This window comes from Chiloscyllium plagiosum, chromosome 19 (genome assembly GCF_004010195.1).
Source record: "Chiloscyllium plagiosum isolate BGI_BamShark_2017 chromosome 19, ASM401019v2, whole genome shotgun sequence".
Taxonomy (NCBI): domain Eukaryota; kingdom Metazoa; phylum Chordata; class Chondrichthyes; order Orectolobiformes; family Hemiscylliidae; genus Chiloscyllium; species Chiloscyllium plagiosum.
The window spans coordinates 16,882,841-16,899,652 of NC_057728.1; the positions used below are offsets into that span (position 1 = coordinate 16,882,841).

The 16,812-nt window shown below is 38.9% G+C and overlaps 1 protein-coding gene across 2 annotated transcripts in view; it reads left to right on the forward strand.

Annotated features, from left to right (window-relative positions):
* The window catches only part of scube1 (signal peptide, CUB domain, EGF-like 1), a 282,056-nt gene that overhangs the window by 74,075 nt on the left and 191,169 nt on the right, over positions 1 to 16,812 (forward strand). For both annotated transcript variants that reach the window (XM_043709200.1, XM_043709201.1), the window contains exon 4: positions 11,730 to 11,864. In XM_043709200.1, the coding sequence (XP_043565135.1) occupies positions 11,730 to 11,864 (135 nt within the window). The remainder of the gene's footprint in view (positions 1 to 11,729; positions 11,865 to 16,812) is intronic.

Sequence of the window (16,812 nt, forward strand, 5' to 3'; positions counted from 1 at the left end):
GCCTCCCCAGCTTTTACTGCCTTGCTTGTTCTTAATGAAAGATCTAAACCCTGGAACCTGCAACAGCCAATCCTGTCCCTGTTCTACCCATGTCTCCGTAATAGCCACAACATCGAAGTCCCAGGTACCAACCCACGCTGCAAGTTCACCTACCTTATTTCGTATACTTCTTACATTGAAGTATACACACTTCAAACCACTTTCCTGTTTACAGGCACCCTCCTTTGAAATTGATGCCATGTTCCTAACCTCCCTACATTCCAGGTCCTGCACCCTAAAGCTACAGTCTGGGTACCCATGCCCCTGCAGAGTTAGTTTAAACCCCCCCCAAGAGCACTAGCAAACCTTGATCTCTGACATGCAGATTCTTTTTTATTAGAAACTTTAGGTTAAATTTCGCACAATATAAGCAAAAACCTTTCAATAGGTGGTACTACTACATTAAACCTGGATACCTGATCTCATAGAGTGTGTTTCAGAAATTTGACAATTAGTATACATGACTGCAAATTGGTCATGATCTGGTTAAATGATGCAGTAGTCTCAAGGAGCTGAGTGTCCCATTCCTGCTCCTGGTTTGTACGATTGTATGTATATGTGCTGGGCATTCACTGATACTTTAACAAAGAGTTAATTCTTCAAATAACAATCTGGACAGTACGGGCCATTAAACTATTCAGCAGCTGATCTTAATCCTGTCCCTGTCAAATGTACAAATCTAGCTAGAGACTATTGGCTAGCGATCTGTGGTAGAAACAAAAATAGGAGATTTATTATCCTTCTATAGCTCGGCAATGCTGATGCACTGTCCCATTTTACAGCTAGGATCAACCAACTCAACTAACATTTATCTAGTAAATTACTCATTGGATTATGGCAGTCATGCAAATTATTTACTAATTGGTCAAGGATCAATCATACCTATTTTACAAATTAAATCTGAAACTAAATATACAGTTTCATGAATTAGTTTCATTACTCTGCTGACTTAATAGGATCTCCAATTTAACATAATTAAATACAATTCTATCTCTAAGCGTGTTTAAAAAGGGACTCTGGCACTAATGACATGAAAATGACAAGACAGTAATTTCTAGTGATGGTGTAGCTGGCTTAACACATGGGTCTATGTTGCTACTACTTTCTGGGCTGATGTAGATATTTATAATTGTTGACCACTATTAACAGGGAGTGAAACTACTGAGGGATACATAAAATAACCATCTACAATTGTATGGTAACTCTGCATGAAGAGAACATGTGCAAGAATTGCAAGGTTCTTACCAAATGAGGCTCATACTATGTTAAACTACAAAAGCAACATTGACACGTAAATTCACGTTCCTTAAAATCAATTTTAAACATTTTTTTAAAATGCATGAATAAATCAAAACTGAATAAAGAGAGAAATAATAACATTAGGGCTATAATCTAATTGAAGGAATTAAGACCTAATCTAATTAAAGGAATTAGATTATGTCTTAAACAATGAACAAAAACCAATGGCATATGCTAATGTCCCTTGTTCAGATGAGGAATCTGTTGTCATTTCTGTGAAAAGCAAATTTTATTATGCTTTGTGTGCTATATTATCAATAAATTTCCTGGGCTGTTCAAATTATCACCAGTTCTGTTTAGCTGGTTATGCTTTGCCTTCTAATTGCTCAGGATGTTTTTTAGTCAATGACAAATTCATATGTTTCACACTGTAGGGATTCTATGAATTAATAGTTGCTGAAACTCAATTTTCAGATAAATGAGTCTGGTTCGAATTAGGTAAAACTCAAGTTTTTTTATTCTCTTGGATATTGATATTTTGATGCATTTTTTTAAAAGAACTTTCCTAAGTTTACACTAAACAGTTTAAATCTCAATATCCATGAGATAGTTACAGGATTTAAGGAAAATGTTGTCATTCTGAGTTGGACAGTTTGATTAGAGACAATTATCCCCGCAGCAGGGGAGGTGTCAAGTGGAGAGGAGAAAATTCCTATTGATTTACTAAGGTTTCTCTTACAATCCATTTAAGCTGAATCAATTATAAGAAAATGGAAAATGCTTACATCATGGGGTGCAAAATTGATTCGTATATGTAATTGCCGAACAATGAAACACAATTTCAGTCCTGTTTTGCAAAATCTGTGACAGGGTGACTGAAGTCGCTAAGCTCAACTATAGATTAAAACTCTGCAGCATTTGAAAGGTAGAAGAAAAGGACTAGTTGCAAGGTTGAGCGCAGGTCAGATATGCTCAATAATCCCTTTCAGTTCAAGCATTTTCTTGCCATTAAAAGGGAACCTGTCTGGTGAATGAACTAGAGGGGCTATAAACTCTGGAGCCAGTGGTTCACAGCTTCCCTATACTGTTCATGCAGTTTAACCCCTTTGCTACAAAGGCCTTAATCAAAATTTCAGTGCCGATCATGCACACAAGACCGCAAAGTGCTCATCTGCATCACACGGGTTAAATTCCCAGTCTTGTCAGGAATTTTTTACTTGCAAGTAAGAAATTCCTGATAGCCAACATCAAACTTGTAACATCCTGACGACTTGGAAATTTTTTTTTCTTGCATTTAGGAATGCATGGAGTTCCGTGAGCTGAAGCTACTGATGTCAGTTTTTAAATTGGCACACTCTCTGGGCTTGAACTTTGTCTGACAAAATTCTATAGATGAAATTCCTCTGGTCAATAATTTAACTGAAAAGGTTGTTGCAAGTATAAAATGATTATCCCATTTTGTATTCCCTGAAAGTTTATATTAACACTATTGACAAAATAATTTCACAGTTACTAAATGGGCTACTCTGTGAGCCAGCAAGATCTTTGATCTCCACTATTTGTCAATAGGAATTTCTTATTTGCAAGTGAGGAATTCCTGATGACAATGGGCCTTTTGACAGATTTACTTTGTGAAACCTCTGCAAACATGTAAAATAGTTTCCATTGATTTTGCACATGAATAATTATAATGAGTAGAGCGCCATAGTAATAATTGGAAACTGCCGTTGTGTTTGTGATGAGTGACAATGATTTCATTTTAGTTTCTCTCCCAACCCCCACCATTGATGTGCTGCTTCTGTCGGAAGTTACTTTGGGCGTCAGCTATGTCTTTTGAGTGGTTTGGGATTGATAGGAAAGGCTGTATGCAGTCTAGACTTCGCATCAGCTTTGAAGAGGATGTAAAGGTTGCACACACAGTCAATTAGCAGTTTACAAAGTTAATCCGTTGTACAAACTTAGAAGAATTCAAATAGTTAATGTATGATAGTTAACCAAAGCCATGGTGAAAATAAATGCAAAAGTGTCCAGTTTTCATTTTATGTCTTAGTGTCATCTTTACCAACTATTTTCCTTTAAACTAAAGATTGCAAATGGTAATCTTTCATGCCTTTCCCTTGTGTTGAAAAATATTCAAATGTAATGTTTGATTTGTAGGCAACACGGACATTTTTTTCTATATTTTGTTGTGATGACAATTTGTTTTTACACAGGCTAAAAACAATGACTGTTTTTCTATAAATATAGAACATAGGAACATTTTCATGTTAAATCTTAGCTACATTAATACCCTGAAAAGTAAACACTTTGGCTGCAGTTCTCTTATTAGTACTTACAGATTGGTCAGTGGGTTTTGTAGTGTCATGTACACTATGACATGGCAAGTTATCATATGTAATTGTGTGCTATCAGCTCATTATTTATACAGTTGAAATGTTGGGCATGTTCTCAGTGAATTGTATTGTGAATGGGGTGGAAATGCTGACTGTTGCTGGTACCCATCGCTCTGGTCCCAGATTTAAAGCCCAGCCAGTTTAGATGCTGCATGCCATGCTGACCTCGCAAATCTCTGACCAGGTGGCACAGAAGAAAACTAAACTTGTTCCACATTTGAAGCAGAAAGATCTCAAGGTGGTGGCCCCCTAGGGCAATGGAGAGAAAGTTCTCTTCCGAGCTGACAGCAACAAAATGCTCCCTTATCAGACACAGGCTGGGCAGAGTTAGCAGTATGGGTCAGGTTAGCCTTGCCTGGGGGAGTTGGGGAGGAGCCTCACATCTCCATTATCCCTAATTCTTATCTTTCTCTCACTGCAGAAAAATCTGGGCCACAACTGGGCTGTGAGGTCCATAACAGGAGGGGATGTTGGGAAGAACCTGATTTCCTATGAGGAGAGGATAGTGGAGATGATTGAGGATGGCCAGGACTGTTCTGTACTGTCAGGGGATGGCCCGGGGCATCCCATTTAATGGGCTGCATTATGCAATGCTCCTCTCCAATTACCACCATGCTAACTCATATCTCCTTCTGCAGGACATTAATGAAATACCACTCAAAGAATCTTCCTGAGGAAGAGAAACTATAAAAAGTTGAAAAATCATCCATGGTTGAACAAGGAAGTCAAGGATAACATAAAGGCAAAAAACTAGAGCCTATCATTCTGAAAATGTTAGTGGCACTCTGGAGGACTGGGAGAACTTTAAAAGTCAGCAAATGGTTACTAAAAACAAAATGAAAAGAGCTAAGATGAACAACAAAAGGAAGCTAGCTGGACACATTAAAAGGAAGAGAATAGTAAAAATAAATGTTGCTCCTTTAGAGGATGAAAATAGCAAGGCAATAATGGGGAACTCAGAAATGACAGAGGCACTAAATCAATATTTTGCCTGTTTTCACAGTGGAATCTAATTTCTTCCTAAAAACTACAGTTACTACAGAAATTGGTGAAATTACTGTAATGAGGGAAATGGTATTAAGTAAACTGATTGTATTAAAGGCAGATAAATCCCCCAGGCCTGATGATCTGCACCCTCGGGTGTTAAAGGAGATGGCTGCAGAGATAGTTGGTGCATTAGTTATGATTTTCCAAAATTCTCCAGATTCTGGAAAGGTACCAGTGGATTGGAAACATGCTAATGTGACACTCATATTCGAAAAAAGTGGGAAACTATACACCGGCCAGTTTGACCTCCAATGGGGAAGTTGTTGGAGGCCATCACAAAGAAGGAGATAACTGAACACTGGTGCTCAATTCAACAGTGTCAGCATGGTTTAAGGATGGATGGGCAAGTTGTACTTGACAAACTTGCTGGAGTTCTTTTGAGGATGTTGGATAATGGGGATCCGGTGGACGCAGTATATCTCAACTTCCAGAAGGCATTTGACCAAGTGGCACATGTAAGACTGATCCAAAAGGTTAGATCGCAGGGGGCTAAGGGTAGAGTATTGGCTTGGATGGACAAAGAGTATGAGGTCAAGATAAATGGGTCCTCCTTTGGATGGTAAACTATAACGAGTCGGGTTCCACAGGATTCAGACCTCAACTATTTATAATCTATATAAGTGATCTCCTAGCAGGGTCAGACTGGAAAATATCAAAATTTGCTGATGATACAAAAATAGTTGGCAAAGCAGGCTGTGATGAGGAGATAGCATTGACAGATGTATATGCTAGGCCAGGAGAATGGGTCAGATTCTGTCAGATCAGGTTTAATGTGTATAAGGGAGAGGTTGTCATTTTTGGCCAGAACAATAAAAAGGGCAAATTATTATTTAACTGGGAAGCAGGTTCAAAGTGTGTCAGTGCGGAGGGATCTGGGCATCTTTGTGCATGAATCACAAAGTGGGTATGCAGGTGCAGCATGTAATAAGGCAAATGGACTCCTGGTATTTATTGCAAAAGAACTGGATTGTTCTTTTCTCATAAAGATGTGTTATTACAACTATATATGGCATTTGGTGAGACCACATCTGGAGTATTCTGTCCAGTTTTGGTCTCCTTATGTGAAGTAGGATGTGGTGGCACTGGAGGTAGTTGCTAGGGGGTTCAGCAGATCGATTATAGGGATGGAGAGAGCTGTCATGTGAGGAATGGTTGAATAGCTTGTGCATAGATATCGAGTGACAGGAGGTAGGTTCAAAATTGAAGTGACAGCCTACTTCCCAGAGGGCTGTGAATCTGTGGAACTCATTGCTCCAGAGTGCAACAGAGGCAGAATCAATCAACATATTAAAAAAAAATAGATATGTTTCTGATGGAAAATGGGATAAAGTGTAATGGGGAATGGGCAGGAAAGTGGAGGTGAGACCAGGATGAGATCAGCACGATCATGTTAGATGGTGGAGTGGGCTCAAAAGGCTAACTTGCCTACTCTCTCCTAATTCCGATAAACTTTTATCCATCTTCCCTAAATAATTTCCTTTCTTCTTTGGGGCAGACACTATTAACGGCCAAGGGACTCTTCCAGAAGGAAGACGCCACAGCTTGAACCCCTCCGTGATAGCTTTGTCTCTGAGGAGGGAGCCCTCGATAAGTTGTAAGCATTTACTTGCATCCTCCTCCAACTGACAGATTTTGACCTTGATGGTATCTCTCTATATCAGACTCAGGAGCACATCACTGACATATCTCCATAGCTACCGGAGTAAGAAATTAGGTCCCTGATCCTCCAAAGATTACCACAGACTAGGCACCTATATAGTCCCATGCAGAAGACCTGCCCCTACTCCCTGACACAAGGGACATGCTTAACTCAGAGATGGGCACTTGGTTGGCTGTAATGGAAGATGGAGGAGTCCTTCAATGTTCTCACTGCCATGATGACTATGGTACACAAACATCTGGCTATCTTCATGGAAACAGTTGAAAAGTGTGGGGCTGGAAAAGCACAGCAGGTCAGGCATAACCCAAGGAGCAGGAGAATCAATGTTTTGGGCATAAGCCCTGTCTCCATGGAAAGGATGGCGGATGCCTGAGACACCCAGGTCCAGAACAATGCTCAGTGCACACAGACTCGCACCCCATCGCTCTAGCTGTAGGTGCTCAGCATCAATAGTGAGGCAATAGGGGAATGAGGACTTTTTGGCCTCATTCTAGGAGCCCATTCATTGGTGGTGGGGACGGTGGAGGGGGATGGAGCACAGGCCGGTCAGGGGAGGAGCAAAAAGTATTATCATCTCAGCAAACTCCAAAAGTGGCACACCTCTCTGACGCCTCGCTACCTGTAATTCCAACAGTTCCAGCTGAGGAGGGTGAACCTTCAACGTCAGGAGACTGACTGACTGACTGTCTGTCTGTAGACCTGAGCTCTCTGGGCTGCAAGGCATAATGTCACGACCAAATCTATCGCAATGCAGGCTTCCTCCACCCCAGCTGTGGGATTGAGAACTGCACCTAAGCCCAGTGGGATGTGGGGAGAAAAGATACTGAGAGTGAATAAGTGTTATACCATTGTAAATGAGCATCCCTTATTTTCACATGCACCATTATGATGGATGCTGTTTTATTGGTATAGAAGCCAGGCTAGCGCCGGCCCATGTCTGAGATGAGGAGCCCTTCCAACATCTCAAGCAACCCAATCTTTGACTGCAGGTAGCTTTGTATTTTGGTGATCTTTGAATCTTTTGAGGATTAATTGGAGTTTAGAAGAATGAGAGGAGATTTTATTGAACAATGCAATATTCTCAGCAGGCTTAACAGAGAAATGATGGGTTGGGAAATGTTGACGTACTAAAGGATGTGATGTCCTTGCACACCAGTCACTGAAAGCAAACAGTCAGGATGGTAAATGCTGTGTTTGCCCTCATTGCAAAGGGGATTGGAGTACAGGAGTGAGGCTATCTTGCTGTGGTTGTACAGGACCTTGGTGAGACCACACCTGGAGTATTGTGGGCAGTTTTGGTATCTACCTTTTTAAAAAATGCATATATATGTACTCGCCATGGAGGAAGCAAAGCCTCACCAGACTGATTCTTGGAATGTCACATGAGAAAAACTTGAGCTGACTAGACTTGCAGTGAGTCAAGTTTGGAAGAATGGGAGGGGATCTCATTGAAAATTTGTAAAATATGACAGCTGAACAGACTGGGTGCACGGATGAGATTTTCCCCTGTCTCTGGAATCAAAGACAAGGGGTCAGCATAAGGTGGTCATTTGGTCGATTGCCTATCCTACCATTCAAAATGATTGTGACTGATTTGATAATCCTCAACATTTTCCTTGTCTTTTCCCTATAACTCTTGATTCTTTGACTGATTAAAACTGTCTATCTCAAATACAAACATACTTCGCCTCTAAGGCCTTCTGCAGTAAAGGATTCACAGATTCACGACTGTCGGAAGAAATTCCTTCCTTGTCTCTTGAATTAATCTTTGCTGTGAGATTATGCCCTCTGGTCCTGGACTTACTCTGAAGGGAAAACAACCCTTTCGCATTTACTCTGTCAAGTGCCCTAAAAATCTAGCATGTTTCAATAAAGTCACACCTCATTCTTCTAAACTTTAATAAGTATAAGCCCAATCTACTTCTCCTGATCAAGAGAGTCCCTCCATGTCCAGGATCAAACTAACGAACCTCCTTTGAACTGCCTGCAAATGCCATGAATCTTATTTAGAAGAGGGGACTAATCACTGTCTAAGGACTTGAGTAAACAATTTCAGACTGAGATGTGGCAAAATTTCTTCACATGGAAGGTGGTGACCCTGGGGAATTATCTACCACACAAAGCCTCTGAAGAGGTTTACAAATGAAATCTAGTTTTCTATGTTAAAAAAATCACACAGCACCAGGTTATAGTCCAACAGGTTTAATTGGAAACACTAGTTTTTGGAGCACCACTCCTTCATCAAGCTTCTATGAGCTTTCTGAGGAGTGCAGACATGTTCAAGATCAGAAGATGTCACGTGTCCACTATCCCTTTTAGAGCATTGTGGTTTGGAGAGAAGCTGCACAAAGCATTTTCTCTCGCAGGTTAAACACTGTCATAGAGGATGTTCACGCATATTGTCACAAGTCAGTTGGTAAGAATACACCAATAATGAAGCCACGATGATATACCTGTCCAATTAAACCACCAAGATGACCAATTAGCTTGACTGACTGTAGACACAACCATTGAGTTTGCTTCATCATTCATTGAGATTGTGGCTGAGTTGATACTCCTCATTTTCCCTTCCTTCAGCAGGCCTATTGTCTGTTCCACAATGGCCCTGGTGAAAGCATGAATAACATTATATCTCATTTCACAATTTCTTACAGATATGAGGAACCATGTTTGAAGGGGGCTACCCTATCCAGCACACATTCGGTTTCACCATTAACAAGAAAATAATTCTGATTATTGTCTCCTTTCATTTTGGTGAGACCAAATGCAGACTGGGTGACCACTTTGTGGAACACCTCTGCTCTGAGTGTACAAATGAGCCTGACCTCCAGGTTGCGTGCCATTTCAATAAACCACATTGCGCTCTTGCTAACATTTCTGCCCTGGTCCTGCTGTAATGTCCCAACGCAGCAGTGCATAAAGCTTGAGGATTAGCGCCTCATTTTCTGCTCAGTCACCTGATAGCCTTTAGGACTCCATACTGAATTCTACAATTTCATTGTCTGACCCCGGAACATCTGTCCTCCATTCTTATCCTTCTCTCATCCCTGCTCCACCCCACCATGAGTCTGTCTCGTTTGTATCTTGTTTGCTTCACTGTCAGCAAAGAAAACCCTTCTGCACTTTAATTTACAACTCCTTTCACAGCTCTATTTGTCTTTCACCACGAAGAGCAACCTCTACACCATCTGGTCTTGTTGCTCCAGCTCTGACAAAACTATTGTAAAAAAGACAATTTTTCAGTCTCTTTCATCTTTCATTTTTATTTCAGATTTTTAGTATCTACAGTATTTTCCTTTTATCTGTTATCTGCATTATTCTAGACAGTACTTTACCCTTAATCTCAAAAAACATTATCTGATTATTATCACAACCAGCAGCATACCATGTGCAAATTATTTGTTGTGTTTCCTTAATTTCAACAATGAATGTAGGAAACGTGACAATTAATATTTCATTGGCTACAAAATGTTTTGAGATGTTCAGTGATTGTGAAAAATGCTAAAGAAATAACTCCAAACTTTTCCGAATATATTATTCATTATTTATTGGCAATTCCTACTCGGTGTGAAACTACTGAAAACAAGGAAAATGCAGCAATCAGACAAAACTTCTGTGTTAATTTGGATTAATAGAAAAGCATTTTAAACTTGTCCAGATTATCAGCAAGTTGAAGTTGCATACCTTGTCAGGCACAATATCTACAAAGATGTCTGAAGAAGGGTCAAAGTTATAATATGAGGAGGTTTTGTTTAAAAAGTTACGAGGATTGTTTCCAAACCAATTGTTTTAGCATAAGAAAAGGCAAGAGCATACTTGGGGAAGGCTAAGGAGGATTGAAGCTGTGTGTATCTAACACAGTCTCCAAACGTAGGCTGAGGGGGAAAAGATGTAAAAATAAACAGATGTGAAATGAAACTGGAATATATACTCTTCACCATCCCCCCCGACTGAGTTGCAGGAATTGAAAAGAAACTGACAGGAAAAGCAATTATTGTCATCCTAATTAACACTGAAAACAGCAGTATAATTATCTGCTTAGAAATGGGATTGAAGGCAAAAAGAATAAGTATAGACCAAGATGATCAAACACTTGATCAAACACAACTTTCCTGTTGCCAGAAGACATCTGTGGGAAAACAGTCAGTTTGCGTTGAAAAGCAGAGACATGCACCTGAGTATCTGTCCTTGAAGTTTTACTTCATAAAGAATCATGAAGCAGTGATGGAGAATGTTTTCTCAGATAATTGAGAATGTTTGATGGACCCTACAATGAAGTGTATTGTAAATGATCTGTACAAAGATGTAATGTAGTAAATCCCTTTTTCTTACATTTGGCATACTTTTCATGCAAAAGGTGCAGAACACACTTGGGATGAAATCTCCATTGGTTTTGTGACATGTTAGAGGAGCTCATGGTCACAATTACTTGATGTAGGCAGTTGACCATTTGATAGCAATCTTCAGATATCTTAAACTCAGCAAACTGTGGCAATTTTGATATGAAGCACTAATCAATTAGATAAACAAATAAAATATGAGACGCATCATAGATGAGAATGTTTTACCGATTCCAAAGCTGTTCTCTCGAATGTAGGAGCGTGGATCCTACCGTTTTGGGATGGCGGACTGATCATCCCAAATGAGCTCATTCTTGATGAAGGGCTTATGCTCCTTGGATGCTGCGTGACCTGCTGTGCTTTCCCAGTACAACACTCGACTCTGATCTCCAGCATCTGCAGTCCTCAATTTCTCCCTGCTCATCCCAGATGTTTTGCATCTTTTGGTGGTAGTTCTCAGTAGTGACTACTTCCTGTTGCTTGTGAATGACGTCCACTTTCATTATACTCTCTATGCTACCTAGAATTCATGTGCGTATAGTATAGTCTGCCTTTAAATATAGTATCCATTGCCCATCTCACATGCACCCCTAACCTGCCCTGTAGTCATGCAAACTCGTTAGAAATGAAAATCCAGTTCATGTATCAACTTTCTTCTTTCCAAAAGAGCGATTGCACAAATGAATTTGGCAGGAGAACGTAGACAAATGCAATGTGCTAACTGAATACATTGGATTGAATTTACCATAAAGCGGAGTATATAACTTGGAAGGAACAGGGTTTACTAGCCTCTGCCAATTCCAAGCTTTCGAGTTTTTATTACTGCAAATTTAGCATGGGAATAAAATTCATCTTCTACAGGGAAACTTTATATGCTGTCATCACATAATATTGTCTGTGTTGAGCTTGCCATTGTGTTATTGAATGGGAGCTGATATTTAAATTTGTATCTTTTTAAAGGTGTTTATTTTCTTCTTTTTCTGAATGATCTCCCTGTCTTCAAATTTTCAGATGTCAATGAATGTGATGACAACAATGGCGGCTGTCAGCATATCTGTGTGAATACCATGGGTAGCTATGAATGTCAATGTAAAGAAGGATTCTTCCTGAGTGATAACCAGCATACCTGCATCCATCGATCCAATGGTGAGTCTGACTCTGCCAGAGTAGAGGTTTGCATCATCCACTTTGGGAAGGAGAGGGAATGTGAAACAAAAGTTGATCTTGAGATTAATGGGCCTTGTATGCTGTATCTTGTGTTAGACCTCTGACTAAGTACAGAGTAGAACCTGAGTTTTCTGAGAGAATTTTCTTTTGTTGCTGAATAATATGTGCATTTTCAAAAATATTGATGCAGGGTGATAGTTTTCTTTCTATCTTGTTTTGAGATTGCAATTGAAATTATGAAATATAATCTTCATGTTCTGAATAGCTTAAGAGTTGTTATGAGATGCAGGTAAAATAATCTTGTGCAAACTGTATTGACGAATTAATTTTTTTGCTTTATTGTTGGTATGAATTGTTTACTTAACTATTTGAACAATACAATTTCAAGGTTTATCAAGTCAAATATGATTTTAACTGGTGTGTTGAAAGTTTCAGGTCTTGAGTTTCAATTGTATGCTTTGATTTTCTTTGCACAAATGTGAAGACTGCAACATGGAGTCTTAGTAATCAATGCACCAGTCTAGATTCCTATACCTCTGGTCAAACAAATTTGCAATCCCTCTTCTGTACCAGTTGTTCTGAAGAGTTATGTTCTCCCTCTCCCATCTTCATTTATACTGCAAGGTGCTTGTATGTGCTTTACTTTTTTTAAAACAAATATCATCAACATGACCAGTATGTGAAGTTAAGTGAATTTTTAAGTTTTGTTTCAGTGAATGTGCTTTTTAAATGTGAAACGGCTCTTTTGAATTTTTAATTATTTTAATCAACTGACAGTAATAATCCTGCAAGCTGTACTTCAAGTTCCCCTTTGGAAACATATCTGTATTTTTATTTGTCCCTTGATGCAAACAGGAGAGATTGCTACACTTTGGTATTTGTAAGGCAGCAACGCATTTAATAATTTTCTTTTTATCAAGTAGAATTACTTTTGACCAAAGTTTGGACACTGTAAGTGATCTGTATTACTGTGGAAAAACACTGGAGCAGTCCATAGAGTGCGTGAAAAATTGTTCAAGATAATTGAACTCATTCTTAGGTTCAAACATTTCCTTTGCACATTATTGTGTGAAAGTATATATGATATGGCTGTGTGTCTTGTAGAAAATTGTATAATATTATCTCTTCCATTGTTCAACGTTGATAAAATAGATGTTCTGTGTACATGAAACTAATGCATGTTTAAAACATAGTGGGTAGATAAGTGAAGTGTTGTATTTTGGAATTTACATTTAATTCTTGATTTCAAAGTAAGCAAGAACTAAAGTCTTCTACAGGTCACTGATCTCAAATGTTAAAGAGGACAAAGTTACTTTAGTTTCTTTCAAAAAATAATAATATTTGAAACTAAACCTACTGGTTGTAGTGGTTCTCCATTTCGAAGTGTACAAGTGCACCATTATTTGGCATCAGCAGGTTTTACTGGCTGTTCTCTCTGGGTTGGATTGAAATTTACCAGGGTCAGGACCAACTGCACTTGCCAGTAACAGGACCAGGCTCAGTGATTCTCCTCCAATGGGCCTGCTGTCCAGGTGAGACTGGCAACTCCGAAGAGTCTGCTGAAGCCTCAGCGACTCAGGCTCCTTGGTCAACCGAGTTAAATTTAGCAAAATCAGTTGGTCTGAGGGCAGAACCCTCCACAGATGATAAGAGTCCCCACCCCAGGGGGGATTGTTGGGGGCTGATATCCCTACCTGCAGCTTTTTCTATGGGCTCTGGAGGATCTGCTGGTGAAATCTCGCCTCTGGCTGCCTCACAAAATTGTAATAATGTCAGCATTTCCCATTCAAGTAATCAGCTGGCTAAACCAAGTCATGCCTTATGTTGTTGAGCCTTTCCTCATTTAGATTTTTTTTTATTTGCTTCCAGACATCTGCCAATGTGGCAATGTAAATGGACCTTTAACATGCATATGAACTGTCCTTTGTTACCCTGGCACTGATTTACTTACTTTCATTTCCCTCCAAACTACACTTCATTTTGTTCAATGATGATGCCCAGTGCTGGAAACTCCCTATGAATGCAATAAAGGATGCAGGTTTATATCTTATATATTGCCATGTCACAAGTTTCCTTATGATAAACGTTTTCCTATGTGGTATACGTGATATTCTGGGAATCAGTGGAATGTATTATATCCACTTAGTTTATAAATCGTAACATTAGCAAACTACCCCTCAGGCACTTGTGAAGTAGTATTTTTCAGGACTTAGTTTGAGTTGGCTTGCTCTCAAAGAAAATATTTCAGCCTCTGCAGATTAACTTTGAATTAGTGGAGCTGGTATAATATTCAGGCTTGACCCAAAATGCTTGCTTCCAAAAACAAATGTGTCTTTGGGGAGGGGAAAGGTGGTGAAAGCAGCAGGGTGCGTTTTAAATCATGGTGTATTGATATCTGATTTAAATAAATCAAGCATGCTCAGTATCATGTCAAATACTTTAACAAAGCTTAAGATTTAATTTTCAGTTGCTGCGTTGCAATTGCTACATTTTGCAACAAAAAGAAAAAAAAACGAAGAAAAATAAACTTGGCTTTTTATCCACCATATACTAAGCTCTTTAGGTACTCATTTGAAAACCTTAAGGGACTATGGACCATGTTTTGATTGCTGTGCAGTCATATTAACTCATGCTTTCAGAGGTTGTTTCACTGACAAGGAGTGATATTTTTATGCACTGACCAACTGTTTATTTAAAATTTTAATCAAAAATTACAGCAATAAATAAATTATGCTGGAATTACTGTTGCTTATTTGTAAAAATATGGAGAGGAATTGAGTTTGAAATCATAGGTTTGCTATTGTAAACTGTGATTTGAATAAGTTGTGTTTGCCCATTAATTGTGCTCAACATCATTTTCAATGATGTAAGCAAAATACATGATTGAATAACTTGCTATCAGTCATTTTTCATATATTGTACTAGTTGTTTAAGCCAAATGTTAAATGGCTATGTTTATGTAATGTGAGTGTTTCGGTTTTCCCTTAGATAATGTTCTTTCGTATTTGTTTATTCTGTGCTTTGTTTTATTGGAAAAAGCTCTTAAAACAAGACAGAATATAACAAATTATTTTAATCCATGTTTATCTTTGGGAAGAGATCCCAAACACAGCTTTAGTCATAAACAAGCATGCCTCCATATCTGATGTGTTAGACCAAATTATTTGGGTACGTACAGGGTTTACATATTAATTTCTCATTTGGTTGAGTCATTTCTACTTTCACAGGTTTGAGAACCTCAAAGTTCATGCAGTGAGGAAACTACAAGGGACAGTTATCCAAAACAAAGTTGGAAAAATGTGAAATAACAAATAAAAACCTTCAGATTTATTGATGGCAAATCTTTTTTGTGAAATAATGGAAAGTGTTGCTGAGAGTAATGTGTTTGTGGTTGTGGGGAGAGACTTTCAAAGGACTTTTCCAAGGTATGACTTAATAAACTTGTCAACAAAATTAAAGCTGCTAGGATTAAAGGGGCAGTGACAGTTTGGATACAAAATTGTTAATGGTAGAAAGCAAAGATTATTAGCGAAGAGTTGTTTTACTGGACTGAATGAAAATATGTTGTAGTAACTCTCAAGCCACTGTTCCATTTGATATGTGTTTATAACCTGGACACACTTGGGAAAACTTCACAAATGTCACAAAAATTCGATTATAAGGAACAGTATGACGTTCACTAAATTTTAGGAGCACAGGCTGGTAAAATGGTCAGACACCAGGCGGATGAAATTCAACAGAAGTATGAATTGGTACCTTTTTGATGGAAATAATGAGGATGGATAATATGGGGGGGTGTTAATGGAAATTAAGAGTTAAAAAGAGTTAGCAGGTTAGGTTAGGCAGGCTGTTTTGAAAGAAAGAGGAAGTGATGGTTGAATTATTCAGATTTTCACTCTGCCACAGCTAAAACGCCTCTTGTCATAATTGTCAATGACATCAATGTTACTGCAACGAAGATAAACTTACCCTGACTATTCTTCTCATTCTGTTTGTAGTCTTTCATATAGTTGACTCAACTATTATCATTTAGTAGCCCTCTATATTGTCCAGCTAGTAAATATTGTCCTTGGTTAGTTCCATTCTTACTATATTCCTCTAGGAGAAAGTGAGGACTACAGATGCTGGAGATCAGAGCTGAAAAATGTGTCAGCTGCCTGACCTTACTGTATTCCTCGACTGGCTTCTCTTTTTGCTTCTGCATCATTTACTTCTGGTACCTCCCAAATATTTGGCCCTCCAACGCAAAGGATTTGCACAAGGTTTCATGTTTAGGGCCCAGTTTTGAGAGTCAAGCCAACATGGACGGAACGTTTAGTAGGTGAGTGCACCACGATAGAAAAGATAGTGCTTAGCAACATGTTGACTGACCGAAGATCTCTTAACATTATCACATGCGATTGCATATTGTCACAAAGTATTTTTCCTTTTTTTTTCCCCAAGCACCAAATTCCACTCACTATCTGAGAGGTTTTCTCCTCCCTGCTGCACCAGGGTGAATTTCCCATTACATTTCAGAACAAATTTCTTATCACTCAATCTTCAGAGCAGAAAATGAAATTCTAGTAGCAAGGTGGCCTCCTGTGATTCCTTCACTTTAAATCTTATAATCCTTTGTTTCCTCAGGTAAGGAATTTTGTCCTTACTGGCCCTTTGCTTTGTTGTTAACCCAAATCTGTCTTTATACCAGTCTTACCTGGGATAGCAGTATCTATTGTGTGTGGTCCTCCACCAAGTATTTTAGCCTGACTACTTTTACTAAACTCTGTCTGTACATTGCAGGGCCATCTGCTTTGCTCTTTGTGACCAGGTGTTAAAGCTTGTCCTGAATTTCATTAGTACTTGGCTTGAAACCTTTGTCCCCATGGTAACCAGATCATATGGGTTCTTCTTTATCTCTCTCAACTCCCCCAGCCCTTTACTCCTC